The sequence below is a fragment of the Asterias amurensis genome, chromosome 6 (genome assembly GCF_032118995.1).
Source record: "Asterias amurensis chromosome 6, ASM3211899v1".
NCBI lineage: Eukaryota > Metazoa > Echinodermata > Asteroidea > Forcipulatida > Asteriidae > Asterias > Asterias amurensis.
The window spans coordinates 23,865,377-23,893,195 of record NC_092653.1 but is presented as its reverse complement, the minus strand read 5'-3'; the positions used below and the strand labels follow the sequence as shown (position 1 = coordinate 23,893,195).

The 27,819-nt window shown below is 40.2% G+C and overlaps 1 protein-coding gene across 2 annotated transcripts in view; it reads right to left on the bottom strand.

The window, feature by feature from the left end:
- Positions 1-152: 152 nt before the first annotated feature.
- The window catches only part of LOC139939137 (neuronal acetylcholine receptor subunit alpha-3-like), a 51,149-nt gene continuing 23,482 nt past the window's right edge, over positions 153-27,819 (bottom strand). Inside the window, exons 2-8 of one of the 2 annotated variants that reach the window (XM_071934887.1) lie at positions 16,215-16,354; positions 11,619-11,663; positions 10,092-10,201; positions 8,809-9,698; positions 7,955-8,110; positions 3,784-3,932; positions 153-3,171 (exon numbers count right to left, since the gene is read on the bottom strand). In XM_071934887.1, the coding sequence (XP_071790988.1) occupies positions 3,028-3,171; positions 3,784-3,932; positions 7,955-8,110; positions 8,809-9,698; positions 10,092-10,201; positions 11,619-11,663; positions 16,215-16,354 (1,634 nt within the window). In that variant the 3' untranslated portion in view covers positions 153-3,027. The remainder of the gene's footprint in view (positions 3,172-3,783; positions 3,933-7,954; positions 8,111-8,808; positions 9,699-10,091; positions 10,202-11,618; positions 11,664-16,214; positions 16,355-27,819) is intronic. The other variant, XM_071934888.1, reaches the window with a different exon arrangement.

Here is a 27,819-nt window from a genome sequence, read left to right as displayed (position 1 = left end):
CTGGCGATAGGTTTACCTTAACTGATATCTTCTGATCAATTTAATTAGTTTTTAATGTTACACGGAGTCATTATATATCGGAGTCACGAAACTTGTTGAGTAATGAATTGTTTTTTATTTTTTGTTATTGACTTTGAATTAATTATTTATTTCCCAGGGTGACTTTCAAATGAATGATTTTACAGTCAAACGACTTTTCTGGAAAAGAAAAGTTATCTCTTATAAACTGAAATGTTAAGTGTTGTTTTTTATATATATATATATATATATTTTTTACGGAAACAACAAATCTTTACCGATAAACATGCATAGTGGATGGAAATGCACCATTATGTACGGAATTAAACCACGGCAACCAGAGTAAACAATAAACAACTTTACATAGAAGTTAAACAAGAGATAGCATAAGAAATGAAAATAGGCAATTGATTCACTTTTCGGTTACTGTACAGTTGGACATTACGTAGTTACTTTTGTTCCTAAACTTGTTAAAGGTTCTTCAGAGAAAACAATTCCCTCCCGTTCTTATTGCACAGTGTATTGCATAAAATAATTATGTTCATGTTTGTGGTGCCCTCTATCATACCTGGTCTGTCTACTGCCACCTACGTCTCCGAAAGAGCATGGTATAACAGGCTTAAACTGTTTTTGTTTGAATCGACAATCTTCGTGCTAAGTCGCTGGTAGGAAGATCACTGTAACTAGATCTATTGGATTTGTTGGGGGTTTTCACACGTTTTCCCCTCAACTCAACAATAGTGATTTTGTCCAATCATTACTTCTGTGACATTAATAATGTTATGTACTAAAACATTCCACAACTTGTAAAGCAACAACGAAGACGTAAATCCGTGAACAAAAACGGCAATGTATTTTGGACACACTGGCATTCTCACATTCTCATCATCATTGCATCCTTGTCCATGCACAATAACAGTTCCCCATAGATTTTGTACACAAAATGTCCCTGTGTGGAGAGTCCGAGTCTTAAGAATTTCCATTTGGAGTCCTTTTGTTTCCCCTTTTTTTTGGAGGCCTAGCGAAAATGAGCACATGTTTTGGGACCACGGACTACTCAGTGAAACATCCACACTCAAATAAACAAAACGAACACCTTTACCACAACTATGGAAATTATTGCTGGTGATTATTAACATTTAGCTCTTATTTTCATTCAATACTATTTTTGTGATGGGTAGCCAATGAGAAGAAAATACCAATTACGCATAATGTTGACAGTTAATTGTATTGATTTCCCTTTAATTGGTTAATGTACGATACATTGTTTTTTTAAAGAGAGCGTTAATCTATTCTCATCAACAACCACTTCAATCCACCCGACTTGTGACGATGTCATTAGAGTCGTTTGAGTTATTTGCCAATTTCTGAGTTTTTTTTTTTTTTTTTTTTTTTTGGGGGGGGGGGGGGTCTCACCCTCGATGTGCCAATTTCGGTTTGGTTTATCAACATAACTACTGATTTTTTGAGGATATTTGTTTCTATGATGAAAGTAGTTCAGGCCCAACTATTTTCAGAGTGTACTGTGTAAATAGAAATAGGGGTCTAAAACTTAGGAAACTTGTAGTATAAACTTTTGGTTTCCCTCGTTTATAACCATACATGACCAAGAATAGATAACGTCAGGTCTATAAGTGTTTGAAACAAATAAGTAAAACATAACTTGAAAATATCATAAAGTAAAACTTTAAAGCTATGGATGATTATGGCGAATCTTCCGTTGGCAGAGTAGAAGTGATAATCGATGTCATGTTGGAATACTGATAATGCTAGTTAAACAAATACAAAACTAACTGAACAGTATTTTCAAAACTCCTGGGTGGATGGACCTAACAATACACTGTTGTGTAGTCTATTTGGCAAAAATAAAATCCTGTTCTATATTGACAATTTACATAGCTAACATAATAATTCCATAAAAACTTGTTGTTAATGTTATAATTAGTTGTCTAATATACACAATCACATTTTCCCGACAGTTTTGTTTGTCACAAACCACTCGTACAAATTGTTCGCTGTAGCGCAGCACTTTCGCTCAGAAAGAGGCCGTTGATGGCAGATCGCACGTTACGCTTGGATATAAGTTATTTTACTGAAAAAGTCCATAAATACATGAAAATCAGATTACTCAAGTACATGGTATTAATTATTAGTCGAGTTCCACATGATTAAGTTCCACGTGATTAGGTTTATTGTTGTTGTTCAAGGGTTATATACTCGTACAAGAACTGTGGGCGATCACGTAAAAAAACAACTTTATTTTTGGGCTCACATTACGTCATTTCAGGGCTCGATAGATCTACAAAATGGCTGACGATAGATGTTGTTGTCAATGATCATCAGCTTCATTTAAGATATTTATAAAACAATCTTCAAGTGAAAGAAAGCACATTGACAGCCATGTTGACAGACTATCTATTCGACACGTCCTATAGTAGGCACTATTCATGTCCAATATGGACTGTGAATATGATGAGATCGAATGGTTTCGATGACAGTGACGGAGTTGTTCAGTGGTGTCTGAGGCTACCCCACAATAGTGATCAGTCTGCAGAGAGGCATCTGCACTGTTGGTCGCTTGCTAAAGCAAAGGATGGTCGCAGTGGTATACGGCTGCAAAATGCCCAAGTGGTCCCGTGTTGTTTTCAAAAGTACCCGTTTCTAAAACTGTCTTTCCTCTAAACCACCAATTAGGCCACTGCCACCAAACGGCGAATGATCATACAGTAGATCTTAACCTGCTTGAACGCTGGCATCAAAGTTTTCAATTTGTTCCACGTTCAAACAGTTTCTTATTCTCATACGAAGACTTGAGCAAAGAACTCCTTAGCTCGAGGAGCCTCCAACATGATTGTGATGGTACCAGCCAAGACACCACAGATAAGTTAAAGTTATCCTCCCTCTAAACCATCAATCAAGCCGATGCCGCCATAGCGAACTCCTACAGTAGATCTTGACCTTTTGCATGGCTTCAACGCTGGCATCAAAGTTTTTAAGTTAGTCCAATTCTCATATGAATGCTTGTGCAAAGAACTCCTTGGCCAAAGGAGCCTCTAACATGATTGTGATGGTGCCAGCGAAGACACCGCAGAGAAAGATGATGAGGAAGATGCGGTCTACTACCATGGCAACGTACTTCCAATCCTCTCGTGCCTGTACAGAAGAAAAGAATAAATCACTTTTCATGAGCAATAGTCCGATCAGTAGATACCCTTTTTTGGAGTGATCCTTGAGTGTAGTAACAGTAATGAATCCGCTAATGTTCATGATCATACCAAAAAGCCGTGACGCAGTCAGATGTTTTTTTCCGATCTTTTTTTGTAAGGGGGTGGGGGGGGGGGGGGGCTCCCCAGGAAAGGGTTTGACTCCCACACCCCTTCTAGTCTCAATGTGGTTTAACAGATATGTAGTGATTCAATATGGTAATGTAATGATCTACAGTAAAATCAGGTTGGCTCAGTTGTTCCTTTCCCTGTCTGTCAGCTTTGTGGACACTGGTTCAAATCCCACCTCAGAGCTGAGCCTTGCATGTGGATTGGGTGTTTCAGTCTCTACCTTTACTTCGTGTTTAAGTTTTAGATGTGAGAGGAAATTAAAAAAAACCAGGGTAAAACCAATGGGTTTTCCTTTATTGGGTTTTTTCTCTAAAACTTAACAATTTTCTTCCCATTTCCTATCTAAGGGGCCAATTGTGTTGTTGGGTGTTAAATAAATAAAATAAAATAAATATATAAATGGATGAGGCGATTGAGGTTAGTTGCTTACCCTAACCAAGTCATCCTCGTTTCTATATCTCGACGTCATGTACATGATTTCTTCCACTGCCCTGTGTACATTCATGGCCTCGCAGGGGTCAGGATCGTGATTGGTAGAGGGTAGGAACCGACTAGATGACTGGCGCTCTTCTTGACCCGCTGAAATAAAAATGAGCAAGGAGGGTTTTATATTGTTACATGACGGCCTACCTCATTATTATTGATAAGTGTTATTTTGCTATAGCTATTACAGTGAACAATTGCAACCAGTGAACAACACCGAGCCAACACCCACTAACAAACAAACACCCACGAACAACGACCCTGTCACGACTACGTGGTGCCTTTTCCGCTATATGGAAGTGTTTAAGCGTGTTTCGACAATTCCTTTGTTCGAACCGCCACTCTGTATTCTCCCCTGTTCCCAATTCTCACTGAAAAGGCGGAACCCAACCTCGTTCCCACATCATGATTTCACCGCGCAATCCCCCCCCCCCCCAGCATTGTAGATCACTTTGGCTATAGGCGCACTGCATATCGGAATCTATTGTATCGTTTGGAAGTGCTGGCCTTTTACTAAAAGTTAAACAAGTTAGTGTGCCCGCTCCCACCTTTTTTCTTCAAAGGTAACCTTCTTTAATACTCAGACGTGTGGGTTTTTCTGTGTAATTTTTGATCATGCAGTGAGCTCTTTGTAAGACAAAAGTGCCTTGATTTTCCATGCAGTCAAATCGTCATAAAAAGGTTTTTCGTTATAGTAAAAAGAAAAAATTATAAACTTGCTCTTGTAAATCAGTTGACAATATCTCTCGACATCTTCCAAGCTGTGAGTTCAACTCCATGCATTTTGTGATTGGTTTAAATTACGTTTTACTGATCGCGATTCGGCATCAGTACTTGGTGACGCAAATGGATCTCTCCAGGTTCATTCAAATCTCAGCATCGGCAAAAGCTGGCAACACCACCAGCTTTTTATCTTGACAATAATCTGCGTGTGCCTATCATGTTTCTAAAATCACCGTTTGCAGTCGCACGCAAACCAAGCCTTATATAGGAAGATGTGCCCACACTAATTAATCCTGCCTTTCTTGCCGAGGGATAGAGATTTTAAACGGCGGCAATTATTGCTCGTCTTTCATACATCACATGTACGGTCTAAAATTCAAAGGCATCAAGCTATTTTCGTGTGAAATTTCGCCACCGGCTTGATTGAGCAGATTTACCCCTCACATCATTACGTCTGACAAAGATTTTTATTCAGAGAGTACGGACTCTTCATTTTGTAATTGCTTTCCTAAACTGACAGATATGCGGTCCCTCTGCCGTGCCCTTGGGGATACCGCTAGTAAGTGGGTCAGGACTACTCCAAAGATAATGCGCAATAAGTATGCTTTTGTCTACGGGCCAGGATTTTAATGCTGATTATGTCATGCTTTGGACTTGTAAACAAGCGTGTTTGGGGTATGACCGAGGGATGAAGTTAAAGCTGATGTCTCTTGGGACCCAATTATTGGTGCACGGCCCTTGATAAACAGAACAATCCCATGCTTTTTGGCAGATGAAACGGTATGATTACAAGAACCTATATTCAGGGCCAGATTGACCCGGAATTGCAAACCAGATGGTCCCCGGTGTAACTATTAACCCAGCAAGGTGACACGCATTTAATTCCAGTGATCGACATTTTAAATATGACACTGCTGACTTTAAACTTTTATGAAACTCCTTGAAACACTATGTAATAGACCCACAAGAGATCTTCCATTGGACCATGCTGGGGTAATGGCGTAAAGATTTGTTAGTCTTCTGTCTTTCTTTTCTTACCCAAGTGCTCTGACTTAGATAATCCCAGTTGTACTGATCTGTGGTGTTTGTTTTCCGTATTGAATTTTTCAACAAACTGGACAGAGTTCCCCTTTTGCAGCAAACATCTTTATTTACATCCTGCCAGGGGATACAGTGACACAACATACTTGATCGGGTACCATTAAAAGTATAGACGACCCTCCGAACGACTGTGCGTAAGCTGGATAGTCTGGCACCTAATAAGTGGTACCCAATCCATGCTCTCCAGTATGCCTCCAGGGTACTCTTGACATGGATTGCCGACGGTGTGAAACCTCTCAATAACATGGAGGAGGCAACTTCCAACTCCAGTACAACATCATACCATTGCGATGTGTTGTGACCGAGTGGTTAAGAGCCATGGACTCAAGCTGGAGTGTTTCTGATTAGCATAGTGTGGGTTCGAGTCCTGGTCTTTGCACTTGTGTTCATAAACAACTGCTTCGTCCTTCGGATGGGACATTAACCCGTGGTCTCGTGTACTATAGGATTGTACGATAGGATATCGTGCACGTAAAAGAACACCAGAACACGTGTCATGAAAGTGTAAGGGTTAACCCCGGTATTTCTGGTTCCAATTCACTTATCTAGGCACTGGTTTGCAGGATTCCCCAGGCTTGCGAGTAACAGTGATTAAGTTCACTTATGGGTCGTTAAGCCATCTCCCATGTAGGGTTGTTGTTAACGGCATGGCAGCTAGTGTGGTTACAATGAACGTCACGCTTACCAGCACGGTTTGAAGCCTAGTGTGGTTACAATGAACGTCGCGCTTACCAGCACGGTATGAAGCCTGGGTTCCGGTCTCGGCTGTGGCTGCGTGGATCATTTTGAAATAGATCGTATAAGTGGAAGAACACCGCTTCAAAATTGTCGATGATGAGTGAGAGATAAAGCAGGTGTTTTGCAAATGCCCAAGGGTGCCGAACGACAAAGTATCTGTTTGGGATTATTTGCCGGTTCCACAATAAAATAAACCCTGTCTTATTAGGATTTAAATTACAGCCATTCTACATCTGCAGCATAATGCAGATAAACCCATGTGTATCAGTCGGCAAACACTGATGGATTAACCACGATACTCGTATACCGGGGAAATACTGCATAAAAGCTGGTTACATTATAAAGTAACCGCACAAGTGTACTTGTCTGAGATTACGATAGAGAATGAACTGTGAGAATGAACTGTGAACAAGTCTTCACATTATTACAGTGATCTTTAATTAGTTTGTATGAGTGTTGTAATATTTAGTATTTGATGACAATCGCATAAACACGGACGCACACCGGAGTTGATATGAGTGAAATGGTCTATGTTCTTCATCACCGTCATTGACCCAGCGAGGTATTATTTTGTTGTTGGAGTAATTACCTTTACGCATGGCTCAATTGATATCATTTTGCAGATGATATTGCATTTCGATGATTGATCATAATCAGGGCTGACTGATTTGTAATTAGACTAGTTACCTGTCCGCTCAGTTGTGGAAAGTTCTCGGTTCCTGCGTTCCAACATATGTATGGATATCTTTTCTATACATCTCAAACAAAATATTTTACTTCCCCGTTTCTCCCATACAATGTTTAATTGTTATTGAACAGTCATTTGACAAAACACATTAATCAACTTTAAACAAGCATGCAAGTGTAACGCAGTGGGGTTTATGGCTCATAAACACGGTTGGTCTCGTATGGATTAAAGTGTCTCTTCTAAATGCCCGGTGCGAAATCCATTCTATTATACTGACTGGAGAGCGAGTTGCCTTTGTTCATTGAAGTCACCTGACGTCATTTTTTGATCTCACAAGGTAGCATGATAGTCCACGCATAATTTGCATGTTTTGATGCAAATGAAGTATACATTGAAAAAAAATAGCAATGTGGACATAAACAATTTTCAGGAATAAACAACAAGTTTTTGATGAAATTTGTTGTTTTATGTTTTGCAAATTGAAAATGGCGGCTGCTTGTGTGTGACGTCTCCGTGCCATGGGCTTTGTGCACACAACTTTTACAGATCCGGGTTGTGGGGTCCTGCTATTGTTGTCCTAGTATTCTCCGTTCTTAAGATTTTTTAAGTGGGGTCCAAGTTGGCCGAAGATAACTTTTGGGAAGTCTATGATTTCATTCTGTGAAATATCCCAGAAGGGCCCTATCCTTTAATACACAAGCTTAGTCCGGACCCGCTACCCGCTTCCCAATCAGCATAGAAGAGATTAGTGTTTAGACCAATAGAAGTACATGCCATTGTAGCCTACAACCACGGAAAGGTCATTATACACACAATTTGGGTAAGGTCCTAATGGTCAGTTTCTAATACCAAAACGTGTTCTAGATACCTGGACTTGTTCTGCGAAGTCCGTTGGAGCTAGATGGAGTGTCTGCCTTGCCAGTGGCAGAGGAGGCAGCAGCGGCCCAGTAGGTGGGTGTAAGGGAGAAGGATGGGTGTCTACTCCCGGCCCCGGCCCCGGCCCCGCATGCATCACCATTCCGCTCTGTGTGCAATAAAATACACCTGAGCTAATACAGTGCTATGTGAATAAGCATTTTTAGCCTAACCTAAAACTCACATAGTTAGAACCATTGCACATTACCCACAGTACCCCGAAAATTACTTTAAGAACTTTCGAAAGGACTACTAACAAGTAAATAAAGACATGTGCGAACTAAGCTACTTTGGCTACGGCTATGGCTCTTGGCTGCTGCCATCGTTAACAATGATGCTGAAGGGTATCTGATCATGGCCTGTGAGTCGAAGTCTTTATTTTTGATTATATCTGTGTTGTCAAACTGAATCCCAACAAGAATGAAAGTTAACTATCATGCATGTTTGTTGGTTCCAAGCAATTGTCTCAATGGGTTAATGTGAAGAATGAGAGTGTGGTTGCCACTATTACAAGCTAATAGCTACTTGGCGAGTGTCATTGCATTACTAATCAATGGAGTCTGTGAACATCCAACAAACAGACAAATCATGCTCAGGCGGTTCTTTTTCTCTCTCCTGATTGTACTCACTGCAGAGCATTCTACCTTGGCTTATAATATAATATAAAGTGTCGTGTGTAACTTCCTACACCCAAAACGCACATAAGCTCAAGCTATATTTTGATACCCTTTTTAAAAATCGTAACATTGATCATACGAACATATTTTTTTGTATTATATGGCATTTAGGTTGTCCAACCATGATTACCTGATGTGATGACGTCACCATCTGAATCTGTCTCCAGTCCATTTTCACGATCCACCTCATTGCGCAATCGTACTGTATAACTATTGCCCTTGCTCTCCATAACAAGTTTTTTTGCGTCTACATATTTTGTAGTCACTGCCTCCCTTGTCAACGCAACTCCAACGTTACGACACCTCTGGTCGTATCGCTCAGGTCTTTTTAAGGCAATGTATTTTGGGAGGATATTAATGAATATGGTTCTGACCCACTTTGGCATCTTATGGGTGTGGGGCGATCGGTAGCGAATGTTCAGCACAAACACTGTGAGAATGATCGAGGAAGACACCACAACCATCGTGAACAGAAGGTACTTGACGATTAGAGGGAAGTTGTTGCCTGTGGGCGGGATGCGCTGCGTGACAAGCAAGAGGAACCACGCCATGGACAGCAAGACGGAGGTACAAAGTGACATTTTCTCACTGATATCCGGTGGTAAGTAGAACACCAAGACGGTGTTGAAGGAGATTAGGCCGCAGGGCAGCAACAAATAGGCGAAATAATACAACGGCATCCGGCGTAGGAGAAAAGTACATGTGACATCGACGTACACCTCGGCACAGCACAGGTAGCTGATGACGTGCCGCTCGCACGGAGACTGGATGATCGCCCATTCACCGTTCTCCCAATAATCTTTCTTCTCTGCACTCGGGCTGGAAGGTATCAAGTCAATCTTTCCAAAGTCGTAGGTCCACGACCCGAACTTCATGGTACAGTTCTGCTCGTCGAAAGGAAAGTACTGTGCGTCGATCTTACACGAGCTCTTGTAGACTGCGGGCGGAGACCAGTTGACGTTGCCGTTGCTGTCTACGCTCGCCCAGGCTCCAGTTTGCATGTCAAACGACCCGTTGGCACTGCAGTCGAAAAAGAAAAAAAAACTTGCATAAATTGGCATGTTAATAAGTGAGACAGCAGAGTTTTGATGACTATTTTGTAAGAATTGCATTTAGAGCAATGATGATATTTTGGTCTCAATAATGATGATGAAGATATTCTTCATCTTGCGAAGTTTGGCAGACGTTCTTTTCACCCCCATCTTTATACAATTTACAAAATTGAAACTTCTATTGAGCCTAATTACTTTGTAACAGTGTTTCCGTCACAAACTTGATTCCACCATCTTTATACCATACACAATTTAAACTTCTTATGTTGTCCCACTGAGCCTGTTGTGACCTTTCAGGTTGGTGTAAAAAAAAATCGAGCGCCCTCTAGAGGTTTTGAAAGAGGATATCAATCACACTTACTTATTGTATATGAGGATATCCGGAATCCATATGGCGTCACTGGGTACCTTTATCCTCTCGATGCCGTCAAACTCATCAGGATTCCACTTGAGGTTGTAGTCATTCCACACCTGCGTGAAGAAACACATCACTCATTGACCTTTAAATATTGCAACCACTGTTTCAAGCAATGCCTAAAGGCTGTAATATCACAAGCTTCGCTCGGTGCAAACAGTATAGTTACCGGTACTGGTCATCCCCTACCTCAAGTTAGTGTCGGCTTTGTAAACAACATAAGACAAACTTTGTGCAGCACGAAGAGCATTCGGGAGACAGTTGCTTCATCAGAGAGAGAGGGTCGGTGTGCGGAAATACGCAAGACAATATAATGTCACAGCAAGCTAAATGGAGATGGGATTGGCACACTGCCTGGAGTCAATGAAGTTTCTCGTCATACCCTACCGCAAGTTAGTGTTTGCTTTGGCAACAACATAACACAAACTTTGTGCAGCACGAAGAGTAATTGAGAGACAAAATGCTTCATCAAAGACAGGGTCGGTGTGCAGAAACACGCAAGAAAACTGGAGTTTTAGACAACAAGTAGATTACAACAAGCTACGAAGACAGTCAAGTTATTGGTCATTCCCTACCGCAAGTTGGTGTTTGCTTTGGTAACAACAAAACACAAACTTTGTGCAGCTCAAAGAGCAATTTGAGAGACAATGCTTCATTAAAGACAGGGTCTGTGAGGAAACACGCAAGAAAACTGGTGTTTGGGACAGCACAAGTAGATTACAGCAAGCTAAATGGATATATGGGCTGGACAAATGGATATGGGCTGGACAAATGGATATGGGCTGGACATACTGCCCGAACTAATATAGATTACTATTATGGACATTCAACAAGATGGATTGGCAACAACAAAACACAAACTTTGTGCAGCTAAAAGAGCAATTTGAGAGACAATGCTTCATCAAAGACAGGGTCTGTGAGGAAACTGGTGTTTGGGACAGCACAAGTAGATTACAGTAAGCTAAATGGATATGAGCTGGACACACTGCCCGAACTAACAAAGAGGCAGAATACAGAAGAATGGAAGGATGACATTGGATCATTTTGCAGGAAAATGTAGACAAAAGACAACAAGGACTGAAAATTGCATTTTAAAGAGAGCTACATCCCTCACACTAGATGAATACAGTCCACGTTAAATAAAAGGATCTGTTTGATTGTTTCTTCAGGGATATCTGCCTTGGGCCTTTCGTATTTAGACTTCAGTTTAGCTGTCGAGAAACGACCAAAATCATTAGGTTTGGGGAAATGTAATTTGTAGTTAAACTTGCTTGCAAACCTGTCGACCTCCCGTTAAACCAAAGATGACACAACCAGCTGGTTATTGCTCAGCACGTGTCAGGACGCGTCCCTTCAAACTACTCGACTGATAATGCATTTAGACAGCCAAGTATAATAGATGTTAAGCAAAGTAGTTGTATTATTTTAACACTCTTGTATATTATACTGTTTAAAAATTTACAAATTGTTTACCTGTTTAACCCACACCTTCGAAGTCAGCACTTGGTTTCTTTCATCCTGTGTGTTAAACAAAATAATTATAATGTAATGTATTTATACCATTTTTGGGAAGTGATTGTGGAAAAAAATTGTTTAAACATGTGATGTCTCAACTGATACCGTTTAAAGAAATACCTCACAGAGAGATCTTACAGAAAGAAAGTTTTCATTTAAGGTTCATCCTGAGAGAATATGCTGTCTGGTGTCTTTAGTCTTTATATAAAGTCTGTTGTTGCCCCATACGGGAAGTACAACATCAATTTGATTTACTTGTTCCTCTTCTTTGATCAGGTTGCTACAACATTGTATGTACACAATGTGACTGTGTAATGCCTTTACTTGGGTTGTTATCAATTTTTGCATCATTATAAATTGCCAGGGATAAATTACATCCAGTGAATGAATTGGTTTGAAAATCCTACAGTCTCATCTATTGATTTTAATACAAGCTCCTTCGTCCTTCAGGGTTCAACATTCAAGTTGTATCAACACTACCGCTCCCTTGTTTATTAGCACCAATCCCAATTAATATAGGGTCGGCAATGTGGAGCACGTGGATTATGTAAACCAAACGCCTGGTAACTGTCAACTCCGGTTCGCTAATGACAGTGTTATATCACCACAGTGTGTGATCCTCAGACCGTCACGCCCAGATATCGCTCCGTGAACGTACGGGTTGATGGCACATCGGTGTCAGCCAGTGGCTGAGTAGCCTCTAGTCAAGGCGGTTGTCTTGAAAGAGAGTGCGTGATGTTGTACCAAATTCAGCGATGGTTTAAATCTACTTGAGAAGAAACTAGCGCACGGGGAGGAGCCCGATTCTTAAAATGCTTGCGGCGAATCATAGGAAAGTGCTTCAAAGAATTTTTTGATGTTCTCTGTCAATAGCATTGCGAGTTTCTTTTCTCCTAGGGATTCGCAGCACATTGACTATGTCTCAAGGGAAGTAATAAACCGGGCGCTGAAAGCATAGATCGTGTGCATGGTTCAAGCTAACGAAGCCATTGGTACACTGCCATTGATATAAGAGGTATCTGTACATTAAAGGCATGTCCCGAGTCTGAGTTTCAAAACATTGATTCTCGACGTACAGGAAGCTGGGTATTATAGTCACTCAAAGAACCATGCAGTCATACAGGCGATCCTTTGGGCGTGATCAACCGTAGAGCAAAGACCGGGGCCCAATTTCATGGCTCTGCTTACCGCCGAATTCTGCGCTTACGATCGCGATTCCCCGCTTACGTGCAAGCGCCGAATTTCTGTGCTAGCCTTGTAAGCGTAGAATGCCTAGTAACGTGGAGTACGCACGCGCAGAAGCCCAAATTCGCCGCTAACCCGTGAAATACGCTTGCCGTAAGCACAGAATTCCCTGCTTCCGTAAGCGCCGATTCTGTGCTTACGGTAAGCAGAGCCATGAAATTGGGCCCGGTTCTTGCTCCATATCTCACACATTTTAGTCTTATGATTTGTGACCACACCCAGCTTCCCAAAGTAAACCCTCCCATTTGTTTCATCGGTAAAACGTTACTGTTAATTGGCTGTTTGAGTTATAATTTCACTCCTGGACTTACTAAATAAGTCGACTTGGTCACCACTTTAAAAAGTGGAATGGTACCCCTTGAGTCTGTATAGTTTTTTTTTGTTGATGTAGTAATTCCACTCTGTGAACTGGCTTCATGCTAGTGTGATTAACACGGCGATTTTGGGCCCCATAGTGTCATCTTCTGTACAGTGTGTAAAAGTGGTGAAGCTTTAACACATTGATAAAATGATATGTGTTTTATTATTAGTAGCATAGGTTCTGTCTGTATAGTCTGGTAACTCTTTTCATCTCTACTTTGTCTAAACAGTTGAAATTATCACATGCCACTAAAAACCTTTAGTGTTGTAGATTGAGCTGCTGTTGTGACGGGAATACCGCAGCGATAGTCTTATTAAGCATGTATAGGTTTAGACTCTATTATGATAGACATGTCTGGGTAACTCTCTTCACCGGAAGAATCCTTCAGATCGATTTCAAGCGTTCATACCCATGGTTCATTGATAATCGTTAGGTTATCCGGGCAATCAACTTTCCAATTTGAGGCCGTGTGTTGCAACTATATTGTTTTATATGAGATTCTGGAACTTACTTGGTGGAAAGGGGCCTCACGAAGGGGAGTCGGCACTTTGAACATTTAAATAAATCGCAATGTATACCATCGAATGTTTGGCTTGCAACATTGTGTATGATTGCAACTCTCTTTAAACATACCAGTGAATGGTAAGGGAACAATGTTCCTTTGAGTGAGCACATTAAAGAAATTTGAGAGCATTTAAAAACACTGTAATTTTGTTGGGATCAGTGTACATTAGCCTTTCCTATTCAAATTTGTAATTCCTTTCATGTACACAATAATGAACTCTGCCAATTTACTTTATGTATGGTGGCCCCGAAGGGACATCGCATAACGCAAATGTGTGCGCACACGTATGCAATGTCGTGAAACAAATCGCGAATATATTCGCACACGTATACAATATCGTGAAACAATTCGCGAATATGTGCGCACACGTATGCAATGTCGTGAAACAATTCGCGAATATGTGCGCACACGTATGCAATGTCGTGAAACAAATCGCGAATATGTGCGCACACGTATGCAATCTCGTGAACCAAATCGTGAATATGTGCGCACACGTATGCAATTTCGTGAACCAAATCGTGAATATGTGCGCATACGAGTGCGATTTGTTTTGCATTGTCGTGAATTTTATTGCATACCATGTTGCATACCATTAGGATGATGTCATAGTTGTGGATAATTTGTTACCGATCTAGGGAGTACTGTGGCGCTACAGCAGGCTCCCTCTGTAAAGCATGTATATACCCAGGAACTTGGCACCAGGCCAAGGACGACCACACGCCTCGCTTGCCTCGCAACAAAGACTACTGCTGCAATGACTACCGCTTATCTCACTGTTGGAAAGAAACCCCCCAGATCATTAGACATTTTATTCAAAGGTATGCAACATGGTATGCAATAAAATTCACGACATCGCAAATAATATTCGCAGACGTGTGCGCACATAAATTCGCGAATTGTTTCACGACATTGCATACGTGTGCGCACATATTCGCGAATTGTTTCACGACATTGCATACGTGTGCGCACATATTTGCGAATTGTTTCACGACATTGCATACGTGTGCGCACATATTCGCGAATTGTTTCACGACATTGCATTCGTGTGCGCACATATTTGCGAATTGTTTCACGACATTGCATACGTATGCGCACACGTTTGCGATATGCGATGTCCCTTCAGGGCCACCATATTATGAATTCGAACGGCGCAAAAGGTTGCAATTTTATTACAGACGGTTGGTGCAATCCATCACTCTGTCGTGAAACTTGCTTTATATTCAGCAAAGAAGAATCCAACCGATGCTTATACACGTATTTAATTGCACAGGTGTTCAGATGCACAATTTATTCATTTGTTAAAGTGTTTTAGAAAACTTGGTATTCCTCAGTGACATAATACCGGTCGAATGTTCCACTCATTCCAACATACCGGCAACTCAAGAACTTGATCTCGCTGAGCTAAGTTTAGGAGATCCCCGATGACATATTGAATTGGGTCATGAGTTGAGTGATTAGTAAATGATATTAGTAATGACGGGAGGTTTGATGAATGAGTTTATGGGGCACTGTGGATGAAAAATTGCTTCTAATAAGAGATTCGCACGACCGAGGCTTCCTCCGGTGCGAAATATGATAATATTTGCAAAAAAAATAGCAGAGTCTTTCTCATAGGCTAAAGAAAGACTCTGCTTAGCCAGAAACGTCAGGCCACAAACACTTTTTTGTGTTCATATAATGGGTCATTAAAGTTGGTATGCAGTTTGCAACAGCTAATACTATTAGTTTATTATAAGTGTGACGCTCATATAACGCTTCAAACAACATTACCCGGTCACTGGGCTATTTATTTCACTCGTAAGCAAAACTCGGCCTGTGCTGCTAAACCATTCACAAGAACCATCTCTGCCCCTCACAGTTACCCATGCATGAAGAAAAGCAATTTTAAGTGTCTAACCCAAGGACACAAGTGTAATGACCGCAATTCGAACCCACACCCCAATGACTCAGACACCAGAAATTGAGTCAAATGCACCAACCAGTCGTCAACGACACGCCAATAATGTTATGCCTCAGTGATAGGAAATTTAATTGATTACAACGTGCAATGTTAGCATCCAACCCTGAAATAATAGACACCAATTACTTGAAGTAACACAATTTACTTTTTTATAGAGATATGTCTTTGACTACAGAATGCTATAGTTGTAGTCCTATTCTTTGATTGAGAAGACATGTTTCTTTTAGGAAGAGATAACAATATTGGTTGTTTAAATATTAGGCCTTATAATACATTTCTATATAAGAACATGATGTATACGTTTAGATGGCGTTCTCCTTCTGGAATGATATGAGAAAAATAACTAATATGGAATCAAAAAAGGCTTCTTTAGTTTTTCATAGAAGCATACTAAGTATTATCCATGAAATGAAGCCGACTTACCACGTCCACTATCTGCGAAATTGCTAGGCTGAAATTGATGTAAAGCTTGTCCAAGGCGCCCTTGACAGGTAGCGCCAATTTACTGTACCCGTCAAAGAGAAATTCTTGAAGTCGTTCTTCTCCAACAGACGCATCTGACTCTGTGCATAAATAGAAAAGGATAAAACGTTTTCTGTAATTTCGTTAAGTCTTTTTGAGACACCGCACTTCAATTTTAGAGTCTATTCTTGTGGTATCAATATGGCGCGTTGTAATTAAGGAAAGACGCACATGTTTTGACCCTGGGACTCTGGTGCATAAGTTGCTTGATGAATCGCTCAGAAAACTTAACAATTGTGGAAATTGTGCAACTCTCAGTCGTCTGTCTTTGGTGGGTGTTTTCTCTTCAGTAAAGAAGAAAAAGAGGGGGAAGGGGAAACTAGAAGAAGAAGAAAATCCCATAACAAAAACCGTCTACGTGTATTTATTTTCTCCCAGAGTCACTATGCCGTTAGGGATGCTTGTAAAATGCCATGCCTGCTGTACCTCAACCCTCCTGGGAGGAAGCGAGCGATTGAAAACCGATATTAATTTCTAGTGCATCTTACACATTCATGTGTTTTCCATCCTATGTGTTCTGGAATGAATCTTGAACCCCTTCTGTGCATTTTCTGTCACAATATTGAAGGGGAAACATGTCATGGTCTGGAGAAGTTGGTTATAGTAAAGGCATGATCAGAACAGCAACTTATCCAGAAAAGTAATTGAAACAGCTGGAATCTAAAAGAAGGACTGAGTTAAGCTTCGGGAAATAGTCTAAATAGAAAGAAAAATAGAGGTAGAAGAAAAGCACACACGTAGCATCGTTATTATGTTGTCACTCGTTGTTAATCGTCATTTGGTACCCATATTTATGGATTCGGCCAAGCAGATCGCCTTTTTCAATCAGGTAATAGGCATAAGCTGAACAATGTGAATCATATCTGAAACCTCAACAACTGTTCAAAATTATGCTTTTTGCTTTTGCTAAAAACCCTTTCACTATCATAACGTTTACAAACATCTCATTGAGCCTAAAACACTACTTTGCAGCGAACGGATTGGAATTTATATTTCAATTATTTGGGAACGTTTATCCCCTAAATTGTATCCTAGGGTGAGCAGCGGGCTGCCATTTTGTTTCCTGTATCAAATAACGGCATAGACCAAACTGAGGCTGCAACTGGTCTCCTAATTGGAGTGAATGTAAAAACCCATGTAAGTGTATCAAAATGTGTCAAGAGTAGAAGCGATGATGAAAGTTTCTAAGAGCAGACTTGCAGCATCTATATAAACACTTATTAGCCGCTCAACGTCCAGTCCTTGTGATGTACGTCATTGCGGCATTCTTCTGTGTATTGACCCCGCATCTCCAAGGGAATTATTACAAATATCGGTAGGCACTTCCTTCAAGAACTTTGGTTCCCTTCTCCAACTATATAGTGTTCCCTTTCTTATTGACCTCCGCCACGGGGGAGCTCCACTCCGTCAATTTCGGGTCCATCCCAGGCAGGATCTAGTTACTATTCCCGGTGAAGTACCATTCTCATCTCGTGCACTACTCCAGCACCATTCCTCATCGCAATATTCTTTTCTCTTCTGCGGCTTTGGCCCTCCAGAAATATCAGCTTTCATTCTTCCTCGAGTTATAAGAAAGCACAGCTTGGTTATTGACAAACCGGCTGCATGCGTGTCTGGACTATGGCTAATTTTGTTTTGGGAGTGAGGTTGTAATTCTCTCGGTTTTTGCACCTGGGAATTATGCCTTGGAAGTATATCAATCAGCTTTCGTTGTCATTATGAAGTCGAATCATTCTGAAATTGTTTTTGTGTTCCTTCTTTGGGCATTTTCTTGATTAAAATTCCACAGTCCCCTCTTTAGTACACTATACGTGCGTGCAAGAATGAATTGCTTGCCTCGCAGCCAACAAGGACACCGACAGAGTCCAAACTAATGACGTCACGCTGACTAACCCGTGCATGTATTGAAACAAAAAGACCGTTTTATAAAATCGACCACCATCCATAATTTGATGTGTAATTTAATTATTGCTTTATTGTATACTTTGGGACTTAGCTACTGTGGCTTTTTGTTTACACAACGGGCGTGTAACTCACAAAGGGCAATTGTTGTTTAAGAGAACTATTCCCATTGTTAACTCAGACAGAAAGAGAAAAAGGTTTATATATAATACAATTTTCGATCTATGAAAAAACCTTAATTTCAATGACTTGTGTATTCTCTTCTCCCTCTTGACGGTCCATAAAGCATTTTGTGTAAAAAAAAAACCTATTTTCTTAACAAAATTGAACCAAATTTTGATTAAATTACCATAAGCTTAAAGTTGGAAGACGTCATACTTTAAAAAAAAACATACTAAATTATAAAGTATGTTTACACACTTTATACGCACTTCAACAAATTTACACAGTTTATCTTTAATTTCACATTTTTCGCTGCAGTTTCATTCTGCCATAACCTGAACAACTAATGCCCCTTTAATTCTTTAGAAAAAGAGCTGGAAAAACTTGTTTTCGTACAGGGCTGTTATCTCACAGCCTATCGAGAAGGACTCCTTCTTGTGATTTGGACGCAAACAAATTTATTTTGGTGAGCACCCACATTTTCCAAGCAAGCTGTTCTTAGTTAAGTTTTCTTTTCCTTTTTCGGGCGTGGGGGAGGGGGTAAGATGATGATAGTGTGTCTTAAAGACTTTTATGAGCAGCTGCCTGGACTGAATTGGCAAGCTCAGTACAGGAAACTGGCTAACCTGAGCCTAAAGACGAATCAATCATTCGGGTTTAACATTTCTGCGTGGTTTATTGAGCGGATTGTAACAGTCATCGCAAACCAATTCTCCACGGCAGAGATCGACACCATAGCGTGGTTTTCATTCTCCAAATTTGACGTCGCTCACCCCAGGGGCACATTGTGGTTTCCCGTGTAAAGAGGCGGGGAATAGAGCGAAATAACAGGTTGTGGACACGATCGTGATGAATGAAAAGTTGGTGTTTAATTGTTCTTTAAAAAAGAACATTCGGTTAGAAGTGATTTTTTTTTAGTGATTATTGTATTGTAGTGAATATTATTTTGTAACTGGATAAAAGTTACGTTGTTAGCCTGAGGGCAACTTTTGCAGGCAACTTTGGAGGCAATATTATGCCTATTGCAGTGCATGTTACCGGACCACTTTGGTAGTACAAGTCTTTTTTTCTTCAGATTGCAATCGCCAGAGTGGGCATACAAAGCAGAATGTCCTTTCTTCTTTGTAATTGCCTGGCCCTAACATTACCGTTAATTTCCCTTGTTATAAGGCCAGTGTTCGAGTGTGGCGTTTCGTCATCTTTTGCAGCCAGTGGACACAATTTGCTTGTAATAACGACAAGAAATACCAGTCTTCCGTCAACGTACTTACGTTTGTGCCGGCGAACGGAATGTGTTAGTGCCGACACACGGAATTACGTTTATGGGAAACGGACTGTCCCCGCAGTGGGCTGGGTATAGATACTTGTTTTTATGTGTACTTGCTGTGGTTGTGTGATTCTAAGTATATGAACGAGCGAATACACCCCCAGTTCCCACGTAGGGCTTTACCGTCCCTGTCTTTCCTTTGATTTCAAACAAATCTTCAAGCAAACATAACAGAAGCCACCCTCCTATTTCTGGAGGGCTTTCCTTTTCTTTAATTCTACAGTGGCTGTATACAGCACATGAAATACTCTATTTTTTCATTACCGCCCAACCCCATGTCAGATTGCCACTCCAGCAGTATAGATTGACTGTGGACTTTACAATAAATGACAAATTATGAAGGAATACAAAAACATGGGCATACAAGTAATCAAATTTAAAACTCTGTATCATCAATTGTCATCATGTTTGTATACTTAAGGATATTATTCCTAAAAGGTTATGCTAAAATTTCTGTCCACAAAGGCTTGCCACAGGATAATATTGTTCTCTATTGTATCTTGCGGCTATTAGTCCCCCAGCACGTGCATGGCAAGTCTCGTTGCACTATCACAACAAACCACGCATATCCTTTAGCTTTTAAATATACACTTGATACCCAAGCAAAGTATTAATTTACATCATACTTGGGGTATTAGACCTCTCGGCGTTTGCTTTTACAATCGATTACGGGGGCTTTCCCCTGCGGTGCTTTTCACCCCGGACCGGAACGGCCGGCTGCGGTGAATTCACACGACCGAGTCACTGTCACAAAAGCTGAACCGTATTCTGCTCCCTTTCCCCGGGCAAGCAAACACGGTGAAGATTAGGAATGACACACCAAACCTGGTACCGGAGATTCTGATTTGATTATAGACGTAATGAGCCCCACGGCTGGTAACAGAGTCTATACAAGCAATCGATGGGTGAATGGACTGCGTACACTGGCAATAGGCTCAGGCCAATTTCCTAGAGCTGGTTAAACGAACTTTATCCACTGAAGACTTACAATTTTCTTTATTTATACCTTCTTGTGTATAGCAAACAATTAACAAAATTTCGGTAGAAAAAAAATACCTGTCAAAAAGATAACAGTCCGAATTTCCTTGGGATGATAACAAGTTTTGAAGAAAATTCTTTCTACGAAAAAAGGACAATACAACTTTTTTAGAGGTTTTGGTGTAGAATTTGGCAGACGACCTTCGTGATCGCTCGTTCCCAGTCGGTAACGTTCGGCCATGTTTAATGAAATATTTGTGTTTATTGTGTTTATAGTACACACTGAGTGGATATGAGTGAACTCTGCCCCATAAAACAATGATGGATCATACCTATAACATGTTTTGACATGGATTGACCGAGATTGACTTTGTATCTGGCCATTCAATCCCCCGTTACCGGTGACTAACGAGCAAGGCCCAGCTGTTGTCACACATTGTCTCCTCCCCGTGCATTCATGTAGCTTGAGATGCCCCCGTTACCGGTGACTAACGAGCAAGGCCCAGCTGTTGTCACACATTGTCTCCTCCCCGTGCATTCATGTAGCTTGAGATGCGCCCTTGTTAAAGCAACATTAAAGAATTGGTTTTTGCTAACAAGACAGTTGCTGGCAGTGAAAGAACTTTATTAATCCACCATATACATCAACTGACAAACTTGTGGAAGTTTAAGATCGATCGGTCATCTGGGTCACTAGAAAATAGTTCAAAACCGACTATACACACTTTGCGTGACACCGATTCAAACACAATTAACACTCACTTAGCGATAAACTCCAAATGGGAAATTGTATTTATTTCTTAGCAAATTATGACATTTAAGACATAAATATTTCAAGGAATATGTAAATCTTTGACGAGTTGTTGTCTTACCAATTCTGTAAGGTTCCTTTAACTACCCACATAAGCAGTGATAAGCTGTTACTTTATTATACGATGGTTAGGCCTTATGTATGGCGGTATGTTACACAGTAATTGAGAATTCTCTTTAGGCAGGTGTTGATCTCAATAGATCCTTGACTGTCTTTTTTTTCTTTTCCATTTCATCTTTTTTGTTTCCATCACTGTGACCGTCATCTCAGTGATTTAAATAAACATTACACTTGAATAATCACAATGACTAGGGACGGGACATTTATACGTTTTTAATGGATTTAGGGGTATGCCAATGAAGGTCTGCCGCCCAGGTGTTAAAATACATTATTTTTTATCCTCGGCACTCGGCAGGTTGGTACCATCAATAAACTGTGGCTGTAAAAATGTCACACTAGAAAAAGACCGACCTTTATGTTATGATCATCATTCTGTTCAGCTCATTCACAGAGTTTCCAACCGTCGAGGACTTTAACCATAGCTTTACCTCTGTATAAAGAAAGAGACTGTCCTTTCTCTCTAATGCTTTAACAAAGGGGCACAAAGTGGTCTAAAGAACTGTCTACCTCCATGGACAAACAGAGTACGTACTTGGTTTGGTTTCATCATGGAATGTACAAGACCATTGGGAAATTTGAAAAACGGGATGGAGAGAACATTGAGTAAGTCGTTGGATTGACTGTGTCGACAAACAGTGTCAGGTATTTTGAAAACGTCTAGCCCTGTCACAAACTTAAAGGGGGACCTGGGGAGTGGCCGGTTGGGGAGAAAGAATAATTAGCCATTTTGTTAATCCGCCATCAACCCTAGCCTGAACATCTGACGTCACACTTTGAGGCTCGTGAATTACGCATTTTAGCCCACGTCCATAATTACCTCCCATTCATTTATAACGGTCTTCATGATTCTGAAGATTCGCAGTTTAATCTTTTGTGCCTAACCAAATAAAGACAGGGGACCAGTCTATGTTACCCCAATTCCACTAGCACTGGTGGTAACCCGTCATCCCTGTAACCACACCACAAGTTCACAGGTCACCACCCACGCTAAAATTAACCCAGGTGAACTTAATTCTCCCACGCATTGTGCCACATGTTGACGAAGCACTACTGCGGCTTGTTGCGATTCAATTATTTCCCAATAACCAAATGTAATTAATAAACCATGTCTCCCCCATCAATTAGCCGTTTTCATAAAGCAATGCAGCTTTAAAATGCCCCATTTTGTTGGTAAGTTTAATGTAGTCTTCGAACACGCTCGTGCATTGAAGTAATTAGATTTAATCTCTAAGTCAGGCAGAGACGGTGCCGCTCTTTCTCCTATTTCCCGGTTCGTTTTTACTTGAGTCAAGGTCTTTAAAGATTTATACAATCCCGTGAAGCAACTCTCTACACGGTAATTTGATAAACAAAATAAAGAAACTGCAGTTTCCCTCGCTGTAGTATTTGTTTTATATTGCGACATTCAAATAAACATGAGATGAACCACTTGTGGTTACCAGAATCACGTTCAGCTTTTGCAATGTTTATGTGAAGTGTTAAATCGATCTAGAGTTGGGCTGGATTTCAAACCCTGGCTCCAGCTTCTATTTTGATTTGTCAGTTATTGTAATGTGGTGTAGACGGAGCATAAACCAGAGTTCGATCCATGGTTCAAAGAGGATCCGATCTCAGACTTGTTGGAAAACTCATTTAAAAACTACTCACGAGTCGGAAATAAGAACCAAAGTGGGTCAGTACAACCCAGATTCTGAATGTAAACGCCCCTGATCCCGGAGAACCCAGTACATGATTCTGGAACAAAGTTATTGTGGACTCCTGGTGAACATGATGTTGATTCTCACCCAGTAACATCACCCGAAGTAAAACCGGAATACGGGTTAGATTGGGCTGTAAACACCAATAATAACTGGTAATGGTAACACAGAAAGGGTTCCGACCCCCTGGAACCTCGATCAGGATCATTCTGACCCAAATTTCCTAAATAACAAGTAACAAGTTAAGTAGCTCTTTAATGCTTCATTTTGGAAAAGCTGACCCCTTTTTCACTGTTGCATTTATGTGAGACTACTTGTATAGCTAACCATTCATTTGAACTTTCGGTCGTGATGACGTCACATTCGATTATGTACGATGGACCCATGCTAATCTACTGACCCTGACCCCGGTGAAATACGGACAATCCATTGATTTTGCGCACTACTATGGATTCTCAGCATAAGCTTATGAGGGCGCTTCTATAATGTATATTCACTAATGACGTCTGAAAAACAACATGGCTGATAATACTTCTTTTTTTTCAAACAATTTAACGTCAATTCGTTGATGTTATAATACTATATAATATACAATTTCAAAATTATGCTCATTTAATTTTGTTTTTTAAATTATTTTTCTTTCTGTTCATGTTCTGAGCAAATATTGTACTACTGTTAAACTTAAGAACAACATTACACACCATTGAATTGGGTTCAGAGGTCAACAGTTGTCAAAATTTCATATTTTTGTCAGAATCTCACTGTACATCTTTCCCCGGTATCATTTCCTGCAGTGTGGCAGAATGAAATGCCGTTGCATTTCAATGCAGATGTTGTCCAATCGATAGTGATGCATTGCCTCGGGTTAGCCTGCACTCCAGCGGTTAAAGGCCCGTAGAGAAATTTATTCAAATCCATTTCATGACAAAACCATATCAATGGGATCTCGCAGCATCAGCTTGATATTCATAATTGTAATTTTTAATTTCCTTAGTTGATCGGTAAAGGGCTTCACAAAAATAGAAGCTCAAGTTTGAGGTGATGTTTTTAGGGGATGCTTTGTGGGTGTGTCTCCATGGAGACAAACCTGTACAAACAAGCAGCTCAAGAGCGAGCAGGTCCTTGCGTTTCAGACATTCGGGGGAGAATAGACCTGTGTTTATTTACTGGAAGTTTAAAAAGAAATGCAATTACACATTTTGTTGCATTCCTCCTCACGTTAAAGGGGGTGCTCAAGCCCTGGAATGGACGCATTAAATTTTGTGTATTTTTCATTAAATGTTTTGCATAACCTAATTGGTAAGAGTAATTCACGGAATTGCACCCAACATACATGGTATAAAGATGGTCATAGTGGAAAAAACTTCCGATGAAATATTTTTGCTTGAAATGCAATAGATTTTTTGAAATAAAAAAACACAAGTTCATAAACTTAATGTTCGAAAAATAAGTTTGTCCACTTTTTCCTCGTGACTTCATTGACCGATTGCGTTCAAACGTTCACGTATTTGTTATATGTCCTTGCATGTGTTGGGTCACATCACGTGTAAATACTGGCGTGTGACAATGACCAATGTTGCACAATTTATGTGCTTTAATTTAATAATTTTAATTAAACTGTCCTTATGCAGACATATCACAAACTATTTTCTATCCTCTTCATGTACAGACATCGATTGTACATACGCACTACTACAACCCCTCTATTAATCTGAAATATGCTTCATTGTGCTCACTGGAAGCACAAAGAGGTAGGCTTTATAGATTTTGGATTGAACTAATTCATGTGTTCATTTCAAAGGCTCATACTCATTGCATCAAAATAAAACTTATTTTAATCACTGCAGTACATTTAAACTATTTTAAAAATAATATTAATCTAGTAATACACCACACGGAACTGACTGATTTACTCAGTCACTGACAGTTCATCAAATCAATTATTTTATGCCGAGCAAAAAGTTGACAATAGATTGGTCCTGTATATCCATGTCTTTGTCCAGCAAACATGTCCGCCGTTTTCCCACTTCTGACAAGTCTTCATCTAGTGAGAAATTAATCCTTTCTTGTGGATTTTTCTTTCTACTGTTTGGGAAGCAGGCCCAAAGACAAAGATAATTTGTGCCCGTAGTATAAATCATTGTATGCATTGTATGTCATTGTATGGACATGGGGCTATCGCATTGAATGCTTGAAATGTCCGCGGTTTACCTTGGACTGTAACTCTAGAGGAGGGTGATATTAGAGAGCTGTAATAGAACCCTGGTCTAAATTGGGCTAGGGGTAGCCCGAGATAAATCCAATTAGCAAACAACAAACTGCACGAGAAACTTAAGTGATATTCATGCCGATGAGTCAAAGACCCGTGCTCGTACAGACTCCTTTGATGACATTATAAAAGAAAACCCTATATAGGAATGGTAGTTGTCGACAAAAACGTGTTTAGCATCAGTCTAAAAGCTTGTTGATTCTAAACTTCAGAAATAATTTTCAGAGACGTGCAAATATCACCTTGAAGAACAAAAAACCCGTCGCTTAGTCGATTACCACACTCCAATACGCACGTGTGAATGTACGAACATACTTGACAACATTTAAGTGTTTTTTTGTTGGTCCCCAAGCGAGCACATTAATTTATTGATGACGTGTTTCCAAAGTTTTTTGGATGGTAAAGCTCTTTGAGGATGTTTAAAAATAGACAGGGAATCAGATTAACCGATGTTTACCGTCCTGTGAGAATTATGTTGTATCGCCAAAGAACCGGTTCCAAGATCAAGACAGTTTCTCCCCGACTTCCGAACGTCTAAAAGTATTTTTTATTCTGATTATTAAGCGTTCTCATTGTAATGAATGTTGCACAGAAGTTTTGATGTACCATAACATAAATTAGAGATATAGATACAAGTGACTCACATCTAAAAAACATACCACTGGTAGCATGGCAGACAAGAGGCGTACATACAATGGTCTTGACTAGTATGCAACAAAACTATGCAGACAACGTAGTAACATTCTTAAAGGGTATTTTATGTCTGTAGCTTTTTGAAGAGTAAATTCAATTCCCTACCTAATAAGTACATCATCCACGCCATCCGACCAACCTGTGACAAGTTCATCAAATTAGGAGATCCCGTTTTTAAAGCTAATTTAAATTGCCCACCGGTAGACCTACTGGCAAGGTCGTATCGTTTGTAAACAGCGTGACGTCATAAGTGAGTAAGAAACTAGTTGGAACGGACTCTGGGATGGAGGTTGTGTGATTATCAACCGCTTCTTGAGCGGCGCATGTCACTCATCGCGTACTCATCCAGCAGACAGACGCACAAAATTATATGACAACAAATATAAAAGGGGCTTAGAAGATTTCTCTTATCGTCGATGATGAGACTAAGCCATCCTGTTGAAAGTTTCGAGGCTTAGATCAACGGATCTGGGTTGGGGTATGACCCGGAATAGATAACCTCTTTTTCTGGAAGTTATAAAGGCCAGAAATATTTAGTGACTTCGATAAACAAACCAGTGCGTACAGAGGCAACATTGTTGCCAAAACAACGAAATCGTTAACAAACTGTATAAACTCTTTTTGACAAATTCTCAAAAGAACCATAACCTGTCCAGCAAGTAGATATGCACATGGTGTTACCGCAAACCAGCGTTACATTAAATACAATGTTTGTTTTAGGAGTGTTATATTTACGTTTAACTCTTCGACACGCAAGCTCGACGTGTTTTTTCCCGGTCCGCTTCGAGATGATGTTTCGGTAACAAAACTAAACAGGTTGTTTTAGAAGTGGTGTGTTTATTTTTTTCAAAGAGGTTCAGTCATGTCAGATATGTCATAACCGTTATCTGAAAATCTAAGCGTAATTTTATTTATTTTGTTTTAATGTCATGTACTACTTAATAATTTCATACCAAGAGTGGCTTTGTGGAGGCAAGGCTATGTAAAATTAGGCAATATAAAGACATACGGCTGTCCATTGTTTCTACTCAATACTGTTTCAGCTGCTGCTGCGAAATGTTGCAAAGAAACACCACACACAAACCATTTCGTGACAGCCAGGCAAGAGTTCAAAATCGCTAAATAAAAATAAGTCATTTTGAAAGATCGGAACCCACTAGGCGCATTTTAAACGAGCACCACGCGCACAAAAGCAGTGCGTGCCACACATACATCGGCATATCACGCCTGAAATTAAGTCACAGACCTTGTGACGCTCATGAAAAAACAGATTATTTTTTTACAGAAATGTGTTCATCCCGAAAAGAAAAACCTCAAACAAACTGTACTTTCTAAATTTGTAACTTTCCTTCTTTGCATTTGCATCTTTGAACGTCATTACTTCCTTCAACGTGAAGTAAACATCAGCCTGCTGTAGTTTTACGTCTTATTAGAGATAATAATTTCAGGGAAAGCAAAGTTGAGGGTGAGGAAGTTGCACTATATTGACGATGCTACTTCTTCCAATGGTCTTTTATGAGATACTGATACACCTCCATTACGCGGTG